This window comes from Oncorhynchus tshawytscha, linkage group LG18 (genome assembly GCF_018296145.1).
Source record: "Oncorhynchus tshawytscha isolate Ot180627B linkage group LG18, Otsh_v2.0, whole genome shotgun sequence".
Lineage (NCBI taxonomy): Eukaryota > Metazoa > Chordata > Actinopteri > Salmoniformes > Salmonidae > Oncorhynchus > Oncorhynchus tshawytscha.
The window spans coordinates 11531845-11552394 of record NC_056446.1 but is presented as its reverse complement, the minus strand read 5'-3'; the positions used below and the strand labels follow the sequence as shown (position 1 = coordinate 11552394).

The following is a 20550-nucleotide window of genomic DNA, read 5'->3' as shown; positions in this document are numbered from 1 at the left end:
GACCATAGAGTCCATATTTTCTATGGTAGAGTAGGTCAGGGTGTGACTGGGGGGTTAGTCTAGTTTATTATTTCTGTGGGGTTCTAGATTTGTTTTTCTATGTTGGTGATTGTGTATGATTCCCAATTAGAGGCAGCACGTAGTACGTAGCATCTCTGTAGTCACGGTTCGTTGTTTGTTTATTGTTTATTTTTGTCTTTGTTAAGTTTCACTTTATCATTAAAATTATGTGGAACTCAACATCCGCTGCGCCTTGGTCCGATATTCATTCCAATGAACGTGACAGATCAAATTCATTTTTTTTGGAGCATACAGTATACTGTAGCTCAGTATTGGTATTATATATTTACTGCTCATCTTTATCAAGGGGGCAAATCATTTTGGACCTGATTGTTTGTCTTTGTATATGGATGTGCATTTATGGGCCATGATTATTCTTGGTCAAAGTTTGTGTTTCAGCAAAGAATAAGAAGCAGATCATTAAAGACTTTTATTTAGAAACTCACAACATCACACAAATCATATAGCCAATGGACACACTGCATGTAACTTTCCCTAATACATTCTCTGATGGGACAACACTGTACGTTTAACCTGGGCCTGCAAACCTATGCATGCTCCTTTCGTCTGAGCAGTTTCTTAAAGGCCAACTTAAAATCCTCATTGAAGCTGGTGTAAAGGAGAGGGTTAATGAGTGAGTTGAAGTAGCCCAGCCAGGTTAAGAAGTCAGATACATGTGGCGTGGCAGTTATGACCTGTAAGCCTACAAGAAGCTCCTTCAGAAAGAAAGGCATCCAGCAGAGGATAAAAGCCCCGAGGATGAGGCCCAGGATACGTGCTGCCTTCCTCTCCCGGGAGGTACAGATCTGGTGCCTCTCATCTGCCGCCTCCATCTCTGTCTCAAATGAGGGGATACGGATGGTGACATTGAGCCTGTCAAACTCCAGAGTGGGGTCCGAGGTGGACAGGTCCGATACACAGAAGGTGTGTGCCACACGGCAGTGGTTTAGAGAGTTCTGGCTGCTCAGGTGCCGCGACGAGACCCGTTTCTGGTAAAGTGTCTTTGCGGCATTGTAAATCCTATAGTACAATATGAGAATAAGGGTCATGGGGATGTAAAATGCCCCAAAAGTGGAGTAAATGGTGTAGCCCACATGGTTGTGCTGTATGATGCACTGTTTTGGGCCATGGCTACCGGGCCTGTATCTCCAGAAGAGGGGCGGTATAGATATGAAGACTGAGATGACCCAGATGATGCCCACCATGACAGCTGCCCGGCGGGCCGACCTCTTGCGGGCGTACTCGATGGCCTTGGTGATAGCCCAGTAGCGGTCCAGCGCTATGACACACAGGTGCAGGATGGAGCAGGTGCAGCAAGTCATGTCCACGCTCAGCCAGGCCTCACACACCACCTGGCCCAATGACCAGGTCTCTGTGGCGATGTAGAGGATGCTGACTGGCATCACCAGGATAGACACCAGAAAGTCTGTGAACGCCAGCGAGCAGATGAGGTAGTTGGCAGGTAGGTGGAGCTTCTTGGTGGTGCAGATGGCTGTGATGACGGCACCGTTGACCAGCGCAGTGAGGAGGGTGAGGAGCCCTAGTAGAACTACCAGCACCACCATCCTGTCTGTAACCAGCACCGCTGGGAGAGCGCTGGCTGGGGCTCCTGTGCTGTTGGTGATGTTGGGCCCTGTGGAGCTGTCCCCATGGTACCTTTCCATCTCCATCTCCGGACAGGGCCAGATCTCCCCCTTCTGCTGGATACAATCTCTCCCAACGATAGGATGATCCACACTATGGGTCAAAGGCCTCTCTGTAACACACAAAAAAAGTGCATAAATATGATTTTTTTCTGAACAAATATTTTACACCATCACAGAGACCTTGGTGAAAATGTGTTTTTCACTAGGATACTTTATAAGACTTCTAACAAGCACACTAGACATCATTATATATTGTATATATTTTGCAATAGCTGCTACACAATAGAAGGCACAAAGATTATTTGCTCTGGCAAACATTAAATTAGTATTTTTCACCTGCCTTTCGAATCGAAGGCGCCCTTGGTTATTGGGGGTTGTTATAAAATAGGATAATGACTGACAATCAAGGTGAACTAGTGCAGCCCACAGCAGTAATTGAGCTTCTGAAGGTTGAAGGGTTCGGACTTATACTCTGGAATCTTTAAGCAATGTCATTTGGGAGATGAAAAACCACTTAACACAGAGAGTAGTTATAAAACCGAGGGGAGAATTCCTAAAGTAGAGTCCACACCGCTAATTATCACAGCATTTTTATTTTTTTTGTCTGTAATTAAACACTGTTCCATAAAACATTCATTTGACCCTCCAGTACTTCACTGACATATAAAGATATTTTACTGTACCAGATTTCCAATTCTATCCAACATAAAATACCCTACAATCTGACAAAGTAATTGCTTCTTACAAAAAGTTAATAAGGCGCAAACTGTTGAGACAGAGAATAAAGAGAATCATCTATGTTACAGTGAGTGAATGTAGCAATGGGGCAAGTGTAAATGAGGCATATCGCTCTAAGGCTTATCTACAGTGGGGCAAAAAAAGTATTTAGTCAGCCACCAATTGTGCAAGTTATTCCACTTAAAAAGATGAGAGAGGCATGTAATTTTCATCATAGGTACACTTCAACTATGACAGACAAAATGAGAAAAAAAATCCAGAAAAACACATTGTAGGATTTTTTATGAATTTATTTGCAAGTATTTGGTCACCTACAAACAAGCAAGATTTCTGGCTCTCACAGACCTGTAACCTCTTCTTTAAGAGGCTCCTCTGTTCTCCACTCGTTACCTGTATTAATGGCACCTGTTTGAACTTGTTATCAGTATAAAAGACACCTGTCCACAACCTCAAACAGTCACACTCCAAACTCCACTATGGCCAAGGCCAAAGAGCTGTCAAAGGACACCAGAAACAAAATTGTAGACCTGCACCAGGCTGGGAAGACTGAATCTGCAATAGGTAAGCAGCTTGGTTTGAAGAAATCAACTGTGGGAGCAATTATTAGGAAATGGAAGACATACAAGACCACTGATAATCTCCCTCGATCTGGGGCTCCACGCAAGATCTCACCCCGTGGGGTCAAAATGATCACAAGAACGGTGAGCAAAAATCCCAGAACCACACGGGGGGATGTAGTGAATGACCTGCAGAGAGCTGGGACCAAAGTAACAAAGCCTACCATCTTTCAGCATGACAATGATCCCAAACACACCGCCCGGGCAACGAAGGAGTGGCTTCGTAAGAAGCATTTTAAGGTCCTGGAGTGGCCTAGCCAGTCTCCAGAAGTGGGAGAACTTGCACAATTGGTGGCTGACTAAATACTTTTTTGCCCCACTGTGTCTCATACAATCTCTTTCATCCTCTCTGAGAGGCAGAAATATTGGGCTTTATATCTGCAAGCAGGCATGAGACTGCTGAAGGACATGTATCCCAAGTGGCACCCTATTCTGTAAATAGTGCACTACTTCTGACCAGAACCCCATGGTACTATGTAGGGAATATGGTGCTATTTAGGACGCAAACCTAAGCTAGACCAGGTAGACAGAACATTTCAATGGTAGCTGTCAGCATGGACATGGTTCACTACTGCCCCTTAATGCACCTCTTAACGCACACCTCAGCTGAGTCAATATAAACATGACAGGTGGGCCAAGCCAGGGCATGGTGTGAATTAGCCGTGTGCAAATTAGTCCTGGACATCTGTCTGTCTAACTCAACATGAGGCAGAGCAACTAAGGTCATAGACTGATACAGTTGTAAAATAACAATGAGAACTTAAGGTGAGGCACCACACCCTAATAGGGTATTTTTTCCCCTTAGTCATATAACAATTAACTTTCACCAGTTGAATATATACGTATATAGCAATAATGTTAATTTGTGGAATTTCTTTCCTTCTTAATGCTTTTGAGCCAATCAGTTGTGTTGTGACAAGATAAGGGTGGTATACAGAAGATAGCCCTAGTTCTTTATTTGATTTAGCCTGGGTTCCATACTGAAAATAAACAAAATCCTCAGTCTTGTACCCTGCTGATAACGATTTGCATGAGCCAGTAAAACAGAATGTAACTAGTTACTAAGACTATCCACTTGGTGGGAGTAGAGGGAAAGGAGAGTGGAGAGAAAAAAAAGAAAACCCCTAAATTCATAATACATCTCTATTTGAAAAATATCATCTCACTTACTTTGGAAGTACCAGTAAAACATGCCTTAGTTCGTATTACCATTTAGTCAACATTGGAGGTGTGCAGAGACCTGAAAGTTGCTTTTCAAAGAATACAGTACCTTTCAAAATTGCTTTCCACTCATCCGAAGGTGAGTCATCACAGGCTTAACCTGTCAAGCATTCTCTGGGAGAATACAGAGGTGTGTGTGTGCAATACATCCTACTGCCTCCCCCTCAGAGCCATTTCATGTCACCGCTCAGTCTGGCATCTGAAAGGCCATTTCCGCTGAGGGAAAAAGGTCTCAGCACACCACTGTCATACCATGGTAGAGCAGAGTAAAGAGACAGCACATTTTGCTTTTATCCATGGCTTTAAAAGACATCCCTGTGAGCCTGATATTTTATTAAAGTATGACTCAAAATACACTGAACAAAAAATATAAAACGCAATATGTAAAGTGTTGGTCCCATGATTCATGGAAATAAAAGATCCAAGAAATGTTCAATACAATAAAGCTTACATCCCTGTTAGTGTGCATTTCTCATTTGCCAAGAAGCTTATTAAACAGCATGATCATTACACAGGTGCCCTTGTGCTGGGGACAATAAAAGGCCACTCTAAAATGTGCCGTTTTGTCACACAACACAATGTCAAAATGTCTTAAGTTTTGAGGGAGCATGCAATTGGCATGCTAACTGCGGGAATGCCCACCAGAGCTGTTGCCAGAGAATTTCATGTTAATTTCTCTACCATAAGCCGCCTCCCACGTCATTTAGGGAATTTGGCAGTATGTCCAACTGGCCTCAAAACCGCAGACCACGTATAACGACGCCAGTCTAGGACCTCCACAACCGGCTTCTTCACCTGCGGGATCGTCTGAGACCAGCTACCCAGACAGCTAATGAACTGTGGGTTTGCACAAGCAAAGAATTTCTGTCAGAAATGTCTGTCAGAAACAGTCTCAGGGAAGCTTATCTGCGTGCTCGTTGTCCGAACGAGGGTCTTGACTGCAGTTCGGCATCGTAACCTACTTCAGTGGGCAAATGCTTGATGGCCACTGGCACACTTGAGAAGTGTGCTCTTCACAGATTAATCCTGGTTTCAATTGTAACGGGCAGATGGCAGACAGCGTATATGGCGTCGTGTGGGAGAGCGGTTTGCTGATGTCATTGTTGTGAACAGAGTGCCCCATGGTGGCGGTGGGATTATGGTATTGGCAGGCATAAGCTATAGACAACGAACACAATTGCATTTTATCGATGGCAATTAGATACGAGATCCTGAGGCTCATTGTCGTGCCATTCATCCGCCGCCATCACCTCATGTTTCAGCATGATAATGCACACCCCCATGTCGCAAGGATCTTTACACAACAACCGGCAACCACTTCTTCAAAAGACTTTTCATATTTCTTGAGAATGCATAATTGCATATTGGCACAATAAAGATATCACTCAATTGAACATGACACTCCTTTACTCTGCGTGTTGTTGTGTGTAGTGTGTACTAGAGAATAATGTGACCCATTTCCTCTCATTGACCTAGTTATGATATAATGCCATTTGAACACCCCTTGCTTTACTATACTTTACCTTCCCGGGGAAATGAAAGCATGTCTCAAACACTCCCATCACTTTGTATTGAGATAGAATCCGTAGGGCTTTGAGGGCTTCAAACATCAAAAGGTTCTCACACACCAAACAATCATTTTCCCCCTTTGGAGTATTTCCCCCTCTGATTCAAGCAAAGTTGCTGCAAGGGTGTCATTAAACACGGGACTAAAATGGGAATTAAAGACGCATTTAGTCATCCCTCTGAAGAGCACCAAGTCCCTCTCAAATCTAACGCAAAACTCTGTTTCAGTGACTGAAATAACTCTGCTTTGGACTCATTCGCTTCTACTGGGAAGGAAGTTACAACAACAAAAACCTCAAAAGGCACATATCTCTTTCACATGACCTATGCTAACCCAAGTCTATGACCTGTCTACCCGGCAAAAACAGAAGCTGAAAATATGGACCAACGCATTACTGAGGGCAGCTGCAGCATCACATATCCAATGTTATGCTGATCTTTCTAGATATGGGCACAAATCCTGCAGTTTGGCCGTTTCAGATAAAGAGACAAGAGTAGGCCAGGAAAATGGCAAATGAATGTAAATCAGAGCGCTAATACTATACCTATTTGATGAGTACATCAAGATGTATGATGTACTCATGGTGTAGTAACTTTAGACCATGGATGGGCAACTTTGGTTGAAAAAAGACCATGGATGGGCCATGGATGGGCATGGATAGACCATGGATGGGCAACTTTGGTTGAAAAAAAAAAAACTGATCACGAGGGAAGAAAAAAAAGCGAGGGAAAAAAAAAAACTGATCACGAGGGGCCTCAGTGGCTGAACTGAGTAAAATAATGTACTTTATTTGGAAAAATAAAAATCTGCCAAAATAATCCACGCAGGGATAACAAACCCTAACACAAAACGACTAACACAAACCAGGAATAATCACACACAAAACATAATGGGAACCAGAGGGTTAAATAGGGAAATAATAATAATGTAATGGGATCCAGGTGAGTACACTCAAGATATAATAAATGGAAAAAAGAAACATGGATCGGTGGCAGCTAGAAAGCCGGTGACAACAACCGCCGAGCGCCGCCCGAACAAGGAGAGACACCAACTTCGGCGGAAGTCGTGACAATTTGTTACAACGCAACAAGTAACCTGGTCTCAGAGAAAGACGTATAAAACTATACGTCCTCTACTATACATCTGCCAACGTATGATAAGTTACATCCTCCAATTCGTATTATATTGTTCGACTAGGTAAGACGTGTGATACTATACATCCTCCAATTTGTATTATATTGTATGGTTAGGTAAGACGTGTGATACTATACATCCTCCAATTCGTATGATATTGTATGACCGCTATTCCATTCATAATGCAACCTAACGTAATATATCATACTAAATGGAGGGAATATATTTACCTACCAAATCCTATGACTTGCCCAGAGACCAGTTTGTGATAGAACACACTGTCTACGTCCCAAATGGCACCCTATTCCCCATAGGGCTTGGTCAAAAATAGTGCACTACATAGGGAATAGGTTGCCATTTGGGATGTAGACATTTTCTTTTACAGCTTTGGCACATTCGAGGTAGAAGACTGATGGACGACATCTAAATCACTCACTGACTACGCTGACTGTGCTTAATTTTGTACGGAGCCAGGCAAATCACACTCAGGAAGTCGGCAAATGATGCTATTACTCAGCTATCATCTCACCAGGGAATGGATGACCTTTCAGGAGTGGAGATTGCAATGGTGATCTTGCATTATTATAAAACTGCCAGGTCCCTGTGGCTCTGTATATCAAGTTGTGGGTGAACAAACCATCATCAACATACACTGTAGCCAATAATGATCCGATTCAATCATTCAAACCCGTTAATGATCTCTTTGCTAAGCCTGTTGTTGGAAAAGGGGACATTAATAGAGATAGACAGGGGTACCTGATGAGTGGAACAAATAACAGCCTGGAGCAAAGAGATGACAGGAAATAGAAATGGAAAAATGATACAGGTGTAGGATCTTAATTTGATCACCCTGCTGTTGCAGTAGTTTGTATTTTCCACTTAAAAATTACAGACTTGATTTGCCCCAACTAAAAATGTATCAAATTAATTAATTTCCATTCATTATAATCCACATTTCCTGTTGCTGCAGGATTATTTTCCTGCTGTGAGAAACTGGTCAAATTAAGATCCCACACCTGTAGGTGAAAGGAGAGGTCAAATGTATCTCCATTTCCATTTCATATCCAATTAGATACGTTATGACATCCAGACATATTACTTGCACCTCTATTCCACCCACTAGCCTCCTGCTCTGGAATGCATTTTGACCATTAGGGAGCTGAGACACATTGTGAGTACCAAATGGCAAATCAAAAGTACACTACATAGGGAATAGAGTGCCATTTGAGACACAGAAACAGGCTCTGAATATGATGGACCATGCGAAGGGACAACTCTGCATGACAGATACAAATGGACAGGGGAGAGATCATATATTTATGGGGAAAACTGGTTAACCGATTCTTGGCTTTGGTAGAGGAAGAATAAGTGGTATTTTGGGACTCTTAAAGTTTCTGAAAGGCTGTGTATGGAGGGATGACAATTCTATTTGTCAAGAAGACAATTCATTTCCAGTTTAAATGCAACTGATGTACCCACCCACAAAAGCAACAGATCAAATGTGACCGCCTTAAACACAAAAAAATAAATAAACAACTGGCCAATAATTCACTCCTGAACCATGAGATCATGAATGGAAACACCATATTTTCTCAAGGTAGCCAAGAACAGGTAATATAACAATCAGCTGAGAGCATTTAAGATGGAACCACAGGAACAATATATTACTGTGTAAGGAGGAGGACATTGATCGATGCAGAGGCCTCTGTCCCCACATTCACCTAGTCTTTCACACAGACATTGATTGACAATTGCTTTCAGGATGTAAATCTTGGTTGGATGGAGAGTGGGACAGACAATGATATATGGAGTGCTATCCATGGTGCTGAAATCACAATGATGCCACTGCCATGGCTCTAATTTAAACACATCCCAGATCACAATCTTCAAATAGTTTGGTTTTAACTCCTGTTTCTGATCATAATAGTTTAGCTTGTCATCAAAACATCAGGTAGTAATGTCACCATATGAATGCACTGTCAAAGTTGGGGCAGAGAGCATCTTGTAATTTCCAGGGTCCGACAAGTCTACAGTACTATGTCAAATAAAATGGTATTTGTCACATGCGCCTAATACAACAGTGAAATGCTTACGTACAAGCCCTTAACCAACAATGCAGTTTTAAGAAAATACCTACAAAAAGTAAGAGATAAGAATAACAAGGGGGTACAGGTATACAGGGGATACCGGTACAGAGTCAATGTGTCAATGTGCGGGGGCACCGGTGTTGAGGTAATTGAGGTAATTATGTACACTACCGTTCAAAAGGTTGGGGTCACTTAGAAATGTCCTTGTTTTTGAAAGAAAAGCACATTTTTTGTCCATTAAAATACAGTGCCTTGCGAAAGTATTCGGCCCCCTTGAACTTTGCGACCTTTTGCCACATTTCAGGCTTCAAACATAAAGATATAAAACTGTATTTTTTTGTGAAGAATCAACAACAAGTGGGACACAATCATGAAGTGGAACGACATTTATTGGATATTTCAAACTTTTTTAACAAATCAAAAACTGAAAAATTGGGCGTGCAAAATTATTCAGCCCCCTTAAGTTAATACTTTGTAGCGCCACCTTTTGCTGCGATTACAGCTGTAAGTCGCTTGGGGTATGTCTCTATCAGTTTTGCACATCGAGAGACTGAAATATTTTCCCATTCCTCCTTGCAAAACAGCTCGAGCTCAGTGAGGTTGGATGGAGAGCATTTGTGAACAGCAGTTTTCAGTTCTTTCCACAGATTCTCGATTGGATTCAGGTCTGGACATTGACTTGGCCATTTTAACACCTGGATATGTTTATTTTTGAACCATTCCATTGTAGATTTTGTTTTGGATCATTGTCTTGTTGGAAGACAAATCTCCGTCCCAGTCTCAGGTCTTTTGCAGACTCCATCAGGTTTTCTTCCAGAATGGTCCTGTATTTGGCTCCATCCATCTTCCCATAAATTTTAACCATCTTCCCTGTCCCTGCTGAAGAAAAGCAGGCCCAAACCATGATGCTGCCACCACCATGTTTGACAGTGGGGATAGTGTGTTCGGGGTGATGAGCTGTGTTGCTTTTATGCCAAACATAACGTTTTGCATTGTTGCCAAAAAGTTCAATTTTGGTTTCATCTGACCAGAGCACCTTCTTCCACATGTTTGGTGTGTCTCCCAGGTGGCTTGTGGCAAACTTTAAACAACACTTTTTATGGATATCTTTAAGAAATGGCTTTCTTCTTGCCACTCTTCCATAAAGGCCAGATTTGTGCAATATACGACTGATTGTTGTCCTATGGACAGAGTCTCCCACCTCAGCTGTAGATCTCTGCAGTTCATCCAGAGTGATCATGGGCCTCTTGGCTGCATCTCTGATCAGTCTTCTCCTTGTATGAGCTGAAAGTTTAGAGGGACGGCCAGGTCTTGGTAGATTTGCAGTGGTCTGATACTCCTTCCATTTCAATATTATCGCTTGCACAGTGCTCCTTGGGATGTTTAAAGCTTGGGAAATCTTTTTGTATCCAAATCCGGCTTTAAACTTCTTCACAACAGTATCTCGGACCTGCCTGGTGTGTTCCTTGTTCTTCATGATGCTCTCTGCGCTTTTAACGGACCTCTGAGACTATCACAGTGCAGGTGCATTTATACGGAGACTTGATTACACACAGGTGGATTGTATTTGTCATCATTAGTCATTTAGGTTAACATTGGATCATTCAGAGATCCTCACTGAACTTCTGGAGAGAGTTTGCTGCACTGAAAGTAAAGGGGCTGAATAATTTTGCACGCCCAATTTTTCAGTTTTTGATTTGTTAAAAAAGTTTGAAATACCCAATAAATGTCGTTCCACTTCATGATTGTGTCCCACTTGTTGTTGATTCTTCACAAAAAAATACAGTTTTATATCTTTATGTTTGAAGCCTGAAATGTGGCAAAAGGTCGCAAAGTTCAAGGGGGCCGAATACTTTCGCAAGGCACTGTAACATCAAATTGATCAGAAATACAGTGTAGACATTGTTATTGTTGTAAATGACTAATGGCAGATTGGCAGATTTTTATGAAATATCTACAAACAGAGGCCCATTATTAGCAACCATCACTCCTGTGTTCCAATGGCATGTTGTGTTAGCTAATCCACGTTTATCATTTTAAAAGGCTAATTGATCATTAGAAAACCATTTTGCAATTATGTTAACTCAGCTGAAAACTGTTGTCCTGATTAAAGAAGCAAAAAAACTGCCAATAAAACTTTAGACTAGTTGAGCATCAGCATTTGTGGGTTCGATTACAGGCTCAAAATGGTTAAAAACAAGAACTTTCTTCTGAAACTCGTCAGTCTATTCTTGTTCTGAGAAAGGAAGGCTATTCCATGTGTGAAATTGCCAAGAAACTGAAGATCTCATACAACGCTGTGTACTACTCCCTTCACAGAATAGCGCAAACTGGCTCTAACCAGAATAGAAAGAGGAATGGGAGGCCCCGGTGCAACTGGGGCTGAGTAAGAGGACAAGTACATTAGAGTGTCTAGTTTGAGAAACAGACGCTCTCAAGTCCTCAACTGGCAGCTTCATTGAATAGTACCTGCAAAACACCAGACTCAATGTCAACAGTGAAGAGGAGACTCCGGGATGCTTGCCTACTAGGCAGAGTTGCAAAGAAAAAAACATATCTCAGACTGGCCAATAAAAGGAAAAGATTAAGATGGGCAAAAGAACACCGACACTGGACAGAGAAACTCTGCCTAGAAGGCCAGCTTCCCAGAGTCGCCTCTTCACTGTTGAAATTGAGACTGGTGTTTTGCGGGTACTATTTAATGAAGCTGCCAGTGGAGGACTTGATGTTGCCAGTTGAGGACAATGAACTTTCAGAAGAAAGTTCTTTGCTTCTGGCCATTTTGAGCCTGTAATCGAGCCCAGAAATGCTGATGCTCCAGATACTCAACTAGTCTTTAATGAGGACAACAGTTTTCAGCTGTGCTAACATAAATGATCAATTAGCCTTTTAAAATGATAAACTTGAGACAGCCTATAGGGAGGCTACGCCTATGTACATATTCAATAAAGAAATCACCCATTTCCAGCTACAATAGTCATTTACAACATTAACAATGTCTACACTGTATTTCTGATCAATTTGATGTTATTTTAATGGACAACAAAATGTGCTTTTCTTTTAAAAACAAGGACATTTGCAATGCAAATAGTCTGGGTAGCCATTTGAGTCTTATGGCTTGGGGGTAGAAGCTGTTTAGAAGCCTCTTGGACCTTCACTTGGCTCTCTGGTACCGCTTCCTGTGCGGTAGCAGAGAGAACAGTCTATGACTAGGATGGCTGGAGTCTTTGACAATTTTTAGGGCCTTCCTCTGACACCGCCTGGTATAGAGGTCCTGGATGGCAGGAAGCATGGCCCCGTACTGGGCTGTATGCACTACCCTCTGTAGTGCCTTGCGGTCGGAGGCCGAGCAGTTGCCATACCAGGCAGTGATGCAACCCGCCAAGATGCTCTCGATGGTGCAGCTGTAAAACCTTTTCAGGATCTGAGGACCCATGCCAAATCTTTGGGAATAGATTTTGTCGTGCCCTCTTCACGACTGTCTTGGTGTGCTTGGACCATGTTAGTGTGTTGGTGATGTGGACGCCAAGGAACGTGAAGCTCTCAACCTGCTCCACTACAGCCCTGTTGATGAGAATGGGGGCGTGCTCGGTCCTCCTTTTCCTGTAGTCCACAATCATCTCCTTTGTCTTGATCACGTTGAGGGAGAGGTTGTTGTCCTTGCACCACACGGTCAGGTCTCTGACCTTCTCCCTATAGGCTGTCTCATCGTTGTTGGTGATCAGGCCTACCACTGTTGTTTCATCAGCAAACTTAATGATGGTGTTGGAGTCGTGCCTGGCTGTGCAGTCGTGGGTGAACAGGGAGTACAGGAGGGGACTGAGCACACACCCCTGAAGGGCCCTCATGTTGAGGATCAGCGTGGCGGATGTGTTGTTAACTAACCTTATCACATGGGGAGGCCCGTCAGGAAGTCCAGTTGCAGAGGGAGGTGTTTAGTCCCAGGGTCCTTAGCTTAGTGATGAAGGCCAACTCAGATTTAAACACACATAAACCCATCCAGCCAGATAACAGTCCTCAGAATGTTTTGGTTTAAACTTTTTGGGTTTAACTTTTCTTAATGTCACCATATCAAAGTTGTGATGTAAATCTTGCTGTGGAGGAACAGATGGTCAACCAGCAGGGGGTACTGTCCATGTCCTGAAATCCCATCTGCCACTTCCATGTCTTTGCTCTGCTTTAAAGAATGACTACCTTTGAAAATCTCTTTGAAAATGACATTGGCATCGATATGAGTCCGAAACAGTTACTCTAGTTTCAAAATGGACTATAAAGTGTAAATTGGATCATTTTGATCATAAAGTTAGTCTCGTCTAAAACTGAGTTTGGAACAGATGGTCAACCAGCAGGGGGTACTGTCCATGTCCTGATTTGAGGAAGTCCATTTGCCCACTATCATGGGTTGAACAGCTCCGGTGATTGCTCTCTAAAAACACACAAGCCAATCGGCATGTTTGGTGGATCTTTAAAGACGTCCTCCAGTGATTATTTTTACACACACACACACACATTTGTCACATGAGGATACATGGACCACCTATTGAGATGTACCTTTTGATAAAGGCCCAATGCAGTCAAAGGCGTGTTTTTTCTGTGGTTTATTTACACATTAATATGAGGTTGGTCCCCCCTTTGCTGCCATAACAGCCTCCACTCTACTGGGAAGGTTTTCCTCTAGATGTTGGATCATTGCTGTGAGGACTTGCTTCCATTCAGCCATAAGAGCATTAGTGAGGCACTGATGTTGGGCAATTAGGCCTGGCTCTCAGTCGGCGTTACAATTCATCCCGAAAGTGTTCAATGGGGTTAAGGTCAGGGATCTGTGCAGGCCAGTCAAGTTCTTTCAGACCGATCTCGACAAACCATTTCTGTATGGACCTTGCTTTGTGCACGGGGCATTGACCATTCTGAAACAGGAAAGGGCCTTCCCCAAAATGTTGCCATAAAGTTGAAAGCACAGAGTTGTCTTGAATGTAATTGTATGTTGTAGCATTAAGATTTCCCTTCACTAGAACTAAGGGGCCTAACCCAAACCATGAAAAACAGCCCCAGATCATTATTCCTCATCCACCAAACTTTACAGTTGGCACTATGCATTCGGGCAGGTACCGTTCTCCTGGCATCCGCCAAACCCAGATTCATCTGTTGGACTGCCAGATGGTGAAGCGTGATTCATCACTCCAGAGAACGTGTTTCCACTGCTCCAGAGTTCAATGGCGGCGAGCTTTACACCACTCCAGCCGACACTTGGCATTGCGCACAGAGATCTTAGGCTTGTGTGCAGCTGCTCGGCCAAAGAAACCCATTTCGTGAAGTTCCCGACTAACAGTTCTTGTGCTGACGTTGCTTCCAGAGGCAGTTTGGAACTCGGTTTTCGGTTGAGTGTTGCAACCGAAAACAGATGATTTTTAAGCACTACTCACTTCAGCACGCGGTGGTTCTGTTCTGTGAGCTTGTGTGGCCTACCACCTCACGGCTGAGCCGTTGTTGCTCCTAGACGTTTCCACATCACAATAACAGCACTTACAGTTGACCGGGAAAGCTCTAGCAGGGCAGAAATTTGACGAACTGACTTGCTGGAAAGGTGACATTCCATGACGGTGCCACGTTGAAAGTCACTGAGGTTTTCAGTACAGGCCATTCTACTGCCAATGTTTGTTTATGGAGATTACATGGCTGTGTGCTCAACGGGTGTTGCTGAAATAGCCGAATCCACTAATTTGAAGGCATGCCCACATACTTTGGCCATGTAGTGTATATTTCCACACTATGAGGTTGGAATAATACTGTGAAATTGTGAAAATGATGATCATGCCATTTTATTGTAAGAGCTGTTTGAAAAGACTGCCTGAAATCTCAGCCTGTTTTGGTGGGATGGAATTAAGGCCTTAGTAACTAGACAAATAACAGCTAGTTTTCAGTTTTCCCCTCCCAACTCAGACTACTCCCAGACAGTCCTAGCCATTTTAATTGAAAATATTCACAATAAGGTACTTAATTGTTACCCAGAAATGATTTGATGTTGAGATAAATACCACTGCATTGGAACTTTAAGTAAATCAGGTGATAAATGAGCTGAAAAGGAGACTTGAGTAGGACTTTTAACACAACTCAGCTGGGTAACAATCCTCAGAATGCATTGATATAAACTCCTGTTTGATTGTCTTCCAAACGCCAGGCAGTAATGTCACTATACTGTAAATGCACTGTCAAAGTTGTTATGAACAATGTTTTGGAGATTAGACTTTTTATTCATTGCCTTCAATGCCTGTTAGAGGTGTAATGTCCCTCCTTGGGAGAGAATGAATGAGTATTGAAAGTTTCACTTTACTCAATAAGAACTCTCTGTCTGCATTCCAAATGGCTTTCTATTCCCTATATACTGTAGTGCACTACTTTTGACCACGACCCATAGGGTTCTGGTCAAAAGTAGTGCACTAAACTCTTATCTGTTATACATTTGGCTGGTGGTAAGACTTCCCGCTCCTAAAATGTAATAACATTTTGATCATAATGGGAAATCAGCCACACAGCAGCACTAAGACATTGATCTAGTACATATACCCCTGATCTCCTTGTTTTTGTTATAGTTTTTTGTCATTGCAGACATCCCCACCCTGCCAGAATAGCAGAACCTAAACCGTAGAGCATAAGAATTACAGACGTGAATACATAATCAAGCTCTGTTTGTTTGTGTGGATGTTGGATTAATTGGATTTGCTGTGATACAGGAATGAGGAGAAACAATAATTGTTTTATGTTTCTAAATACGAGATTCACTGGCACAAAAGGCACATCTCTCTTTTATGGGCACTGTGCATCACAGCTGGATTGGCTGTGCTTCCTCTCTAAAAATCCATACCAATATTATTTCCGTTTAGACCTGCTTTCGTGGGTCTTAAAACATCCTATTAGTGCTGCATGAAATTGTTTTGTTTTTAAGGACGCACCTCAAATATTGCCACAACTCCCACCTCAGTGCAAGCAAGCTGATGTTAGACAGGTAAATTGTCGAACCTTCCGTTTTTTTTTAACATGACGAAATTGCAAACTAACGTGTGTTTAACACTTGCCGAAAATACAGCCCATGGTGTGCATCCCAAATGGTACCCTATTACAAATTGCACTACTTTGATCAGAGCCCTAGAACCCTGGTATAACGTAGTGCATTATATAGGGACTAGAGTATAATATGGGATGCAGTCATAACTGATTGGAATATGTTCAAAGATTCATCCACCCAGGACTCATTCATCAACATTGAGGCACATACATCGTCAGTCAAAAGCTTCATTAGGAAATGTGTTGTACCCACAATAACAATCCGGACATACCCCAACCAAAAACCCTGGATGAACGGAAATATCTGTACAATGCTGAGAGCCCGTACTGCAGCATTTAATGTCAGCAGAACAAACCCCAATGACTCGGCGGCGCACGACACGTACAAGGCAAGCAGGTAAAAGCTCTGCAATCCATTAGTGATGCAAAATGACAATACAGACTCAAACTTATCACAGACTACAATGGCAAATCCAGCTGTGCGGTGACCACCGAAGCCTCCCTCCTAGACGAGCTTAACACATTCTTTGCTCGCTTCGAGGCACACAATACCGAGCCATCCAGGAAGACACTTGCTGCTCCGGATGACCAAGTCCTTTCAAAAGAGTGAATACTCACAAAGCTGCTGGCCCAGATGGCATCGCTGGCCACGTCCTCAGAGTGTGTGCTGACCAGCTGGCAGGTGTCTTCTCGGACATCTTCAACCTGTTCCGGGCTGTAGTCTCAACCTGCTTTAAGGAGACCACGATTGTCCCAGTGTCCAAGAAAAACAAGGTGACATGCCCAAATGACTATCACCCAGTCGGGCTCACCTCGGTCATCATGAAGTGCTTTGAAGGGCTGGTCATGGCCCACATCAATGCCAGCATGCCAGGCACACTGGACCCACTACAATTTGCCTACCGCTCCAATAGATTCACGGTAGTTGCCATTTCGATAGCTATTCACACGGCCATAACACATCTGGACAAGAGGAACACCTATGTGAGAACGCTGTTCAATGACTACTGTTCAGCATTCAACTTCCTGCCCATCAGGACTTCCTGATGGGCAGACCACAGGCTGTGAGGACTGGCAACAACACCTTCTCCACACTGACTCTTAACACAGGGGCACCCCAGGGGTGTGTCCTCAGTCCTCAGCTGTACTCCCTGTTCACCTACAACTGCGTGGCTTTGCATGACACCAACTCCATCATCAAGAAAGTGTCCTGACCGATTGCATCACAGCCTGATATGGTAATTGCTCCTTTCATGACCTCAAGGTCCAGCGTGCCGTGAATCACTGGTACCGTGCTCCCTCCCATCCAGGACATCTACTCGAAACAGTGCAGGAGGAAGGCATGCAGAAAAGTAAGGTACTACACCTGTAGGTGTTACTAATGATTTATCCTAATCATCCAGAGAGAAAACACAACATTAGGTGATTTATGTGAAAAGAGGACATAATACTTTCCTATCATTCATGTGAGGCTAAGCACAATCTCATTCTAAATGTAGGGTGATTCATGAAAAGAGACAAAGCCCTCCCAGTGCCTGAATGCCCTCATCTCAGAGTTTATCTGTGTTCATCTAGTAAACATGGACGGGCTTGAAGGTGCTGAAGCCCCCTTAAGAATATTTTTAGCATTAACACCCCAAAGAAAGATTGTATTAGTACAAAGATTGTATTAGCTACCCCAGTGAAAAGTTCCTGGTGTGCAAGTAAAGCATTACCATAGTCATATGCCTATTCTCTTTCCTGTGCTTTTTCCAGTGCTAGTAAAGGTAAAGTTTAATTATTGAGGCCAGAGCCATATGTCTATTCAAAGATCCACACATTTGTGTTATCTTTCCTGTCACATGTAACCTTTGTTTAGATCATCTACAGGACAGAGTGCAAACGCATGTAATGGTGATCTCAGAAGAAGGATGAAAGAGGCTACTACGCCTACCCCTAACCCCCTCTCCAAGCTTTGGATCTCACAGATACTAGTACGCGCTCGCACACACTCCATTACGAACTACGAACTTGACAAAATGATGTGCAGCAGTCCATTGTGACCGCTGGCACGGTCTCTCCTACACAATTCCCCATGGTGTCATTTCAGTTCGAAATACACTATTTCCGTTTAATTTCCATTTACTCACTTTTCGAGTTAAAGGTTAAAGCAGGAATCTGTTTAAGTTCCAAATCGACATTTTATTCATTAACCCTCATGGATAAAGTATGGGATTTTATGTTAAACATATGGACGAATCAGTCGATTTCTATTGGATTATTTTACGATATCATACTTTCACATACGATTCAATAAAGGAATGGGAAATCATTTATTTAAAATTTCCTAGACAGCCTGGAGCCTATAGCCTAATTTTTCAATGATTGGCTATTGGCCTACGCATCAATGAAAAGGACAATCATAATTTTATGAACGATAAGGGATTTTCCATGCATTCTGTTGAGCATTGTCCAATTAAAACACATTCATCTTAGATTTTTGTTTTTCTGGAAGGATACACCCTTGATCCCTTTCATTATATTAAAACAGTTCAACATAAACATAAATAAAACATAAATTCCCTGAAGGAGAAAATACTAAATTAATTTGTTCTTCAAGTTAATGAACAAGTCATTCCAAAAACAGTAAGCCAGATAATATCTAAAGAGGTCAGATATACCTTATTATTATTATTATTTAGTTTTTTGCTGGATCATAGACAAGTTCATTTTCATTGATAATTTCGCCACAATTAACATTTACAAAGAAACCAGATGCAGCTATTCTAAACGTAATCGAGCAGTCGATAACCAAGAAGGCAACATTTACCTATACAGATAACTGTGACTGATCAGACTACAGTCTGACTACAACATCCTAATACAAAGGTATAGTGTGCTCATTTAGAAGTGTTGGTAAGTTTTGCGCGCAACGCATCGCTTACCGTGTATCGTTTTTCCAAACTCTTTTGGAGCGTCATCATTTCAAATTCTTGATGTAAATGAAGAAATCTGTCTCCGTTGAACGTTGGTTGTCCTCAACGAGCCAGTAGGTTTTTGAGCGCAATTTCCGGCGGTGAACCGCGCTGAACCGTTCATCAGGTGTCCTTACATTTGCGAATTGAAGATTTTCCACTGAGGGTCTGCAGAACCTTCGAATAATCCGCCACATTAGCACTGCACATAGGAGTGCACTGATCTCATTGTTCTAAATGAGTTGCCGAGTTTATCGGGAGAACTCCTAAAAAATCTTTCTGCCGGTTATTACAGACACTTGGATGTTTTAGTTGTCGTCTCCTTACAAATATCAAGGTTGTCAGTGAGTTGCACTTGAATGAAACGCACGCAAACACTAGGTGGCACCTTTTGCTAGAAGCAGTTGAGCGTTCTCATAAAAATTGACCAGGCAATATCAAATCAAATCAAACTTTATTTGTCATACAAGTGTAGACCTTACTTACAAGCCCTTAATCAACAGTGCAGTTCAAGAAAGAGTTAAGAAAATATTTACCAAAAACAAACGAAAAAGAAACAATAAAATAACAGTAAGGAGGCTATGTACAGGGGGGTACCTGTACAGAGTCAATGTGCAGGGTACATGTTAGTCGAGGTAATTTGTACATGTACAGGTAGGGGTGAAGTGACAATGCATAGATAGTAAACAGCAAGTAGAAGCAGTGTAAAAAACGAATGGGGGGAGGTGTGAATGTAAATAATCCGGTGGCCATTTGATTAACTGTTCAGCAGTCTTATAGCTTGGGGGTAGAAGCTGTTAAGGAGCCTTTTGGTCCTAGACTTAGGGGCACCGGTACCGATTGCCGTGCGGTAGCAGAGAAAACAGTCTATGATTTGGGTGACTGGAGTCTTTGACAATTTTGGGGGCTTTCCTCTGACACCGCCTAGTATATAGGTCCTGAATGGCAGGAAGCTTGGCCCCAGTGATGTAATGGGCCGATCGCACTACCCTCTGTAGTGCCTTACCATACCAGGCGGTGATGCAACCGGTCAGGATTCTCTCGATGGTGCAGCTGTAGAACTTTTTGAAGATCTGGAGACCCATTCCAAATCTTTTTAGTCACCTGAGTGGGAAAAGGTGTTGTCGTGCCCTCTTCATGACTATCTTGGTGTGTTTGGACCATGATAGTTCATTGGTGATGTGGACACCAAGGAACTTGAAACTCTCGACCCGCTCCACTACAGCCCCGTCGATGTTAATGGGGACCTGTTCGGGCCGCCTTTAATATAGCAATCGTACTGCATGATTTATATTGAGTGATGTTTCCAACTCAATAGGTTTAAGCTGATATGAATAGGCCCATGGAAAATGGGAGGTGAGGTCTGAAAGGATATCAGGACCAGGCAGGCAACACTACTGGTCCATTGGTGAGGACCCTCTGAGGACCTACAGTATCAGTATGAGGGAGATCTATATGAACAGC

The 20550-nt window shown here is 42.7% G+C and overlaps 1 protein-coding gene across 1 annotated transcript; it reads right to left on the bottom strand.

The window, feature by feature from the left end:
• Positions 1 to 536: 536 nt before the first annotated feature.
• Positions 537 to 19398, bottom strand: LOC112218060 (5-hydroxytryptamine receptor 1E-like). The gene is made up of 2 exons (XM_024378658.2): positions 19057 to 19398; positions 537 to 1816 (listed from the first exon to the last, which is right to left on the bottom strand). The coding sequence occupies exon 2, from the start codon at positions 1728 to 1730 to the stop codon at positions 609 to 611; it is 1122 nt and encodes a 373-aa protein (XP_024234426.1). The 5' UTR covers positions 1731 to 1816; positions 19057 to 19398; the 3' UTR covers positions 537 to 608.
• Between the last annotated feature and the right edge of the window lie 1152 nt (positions 19399 to 20550).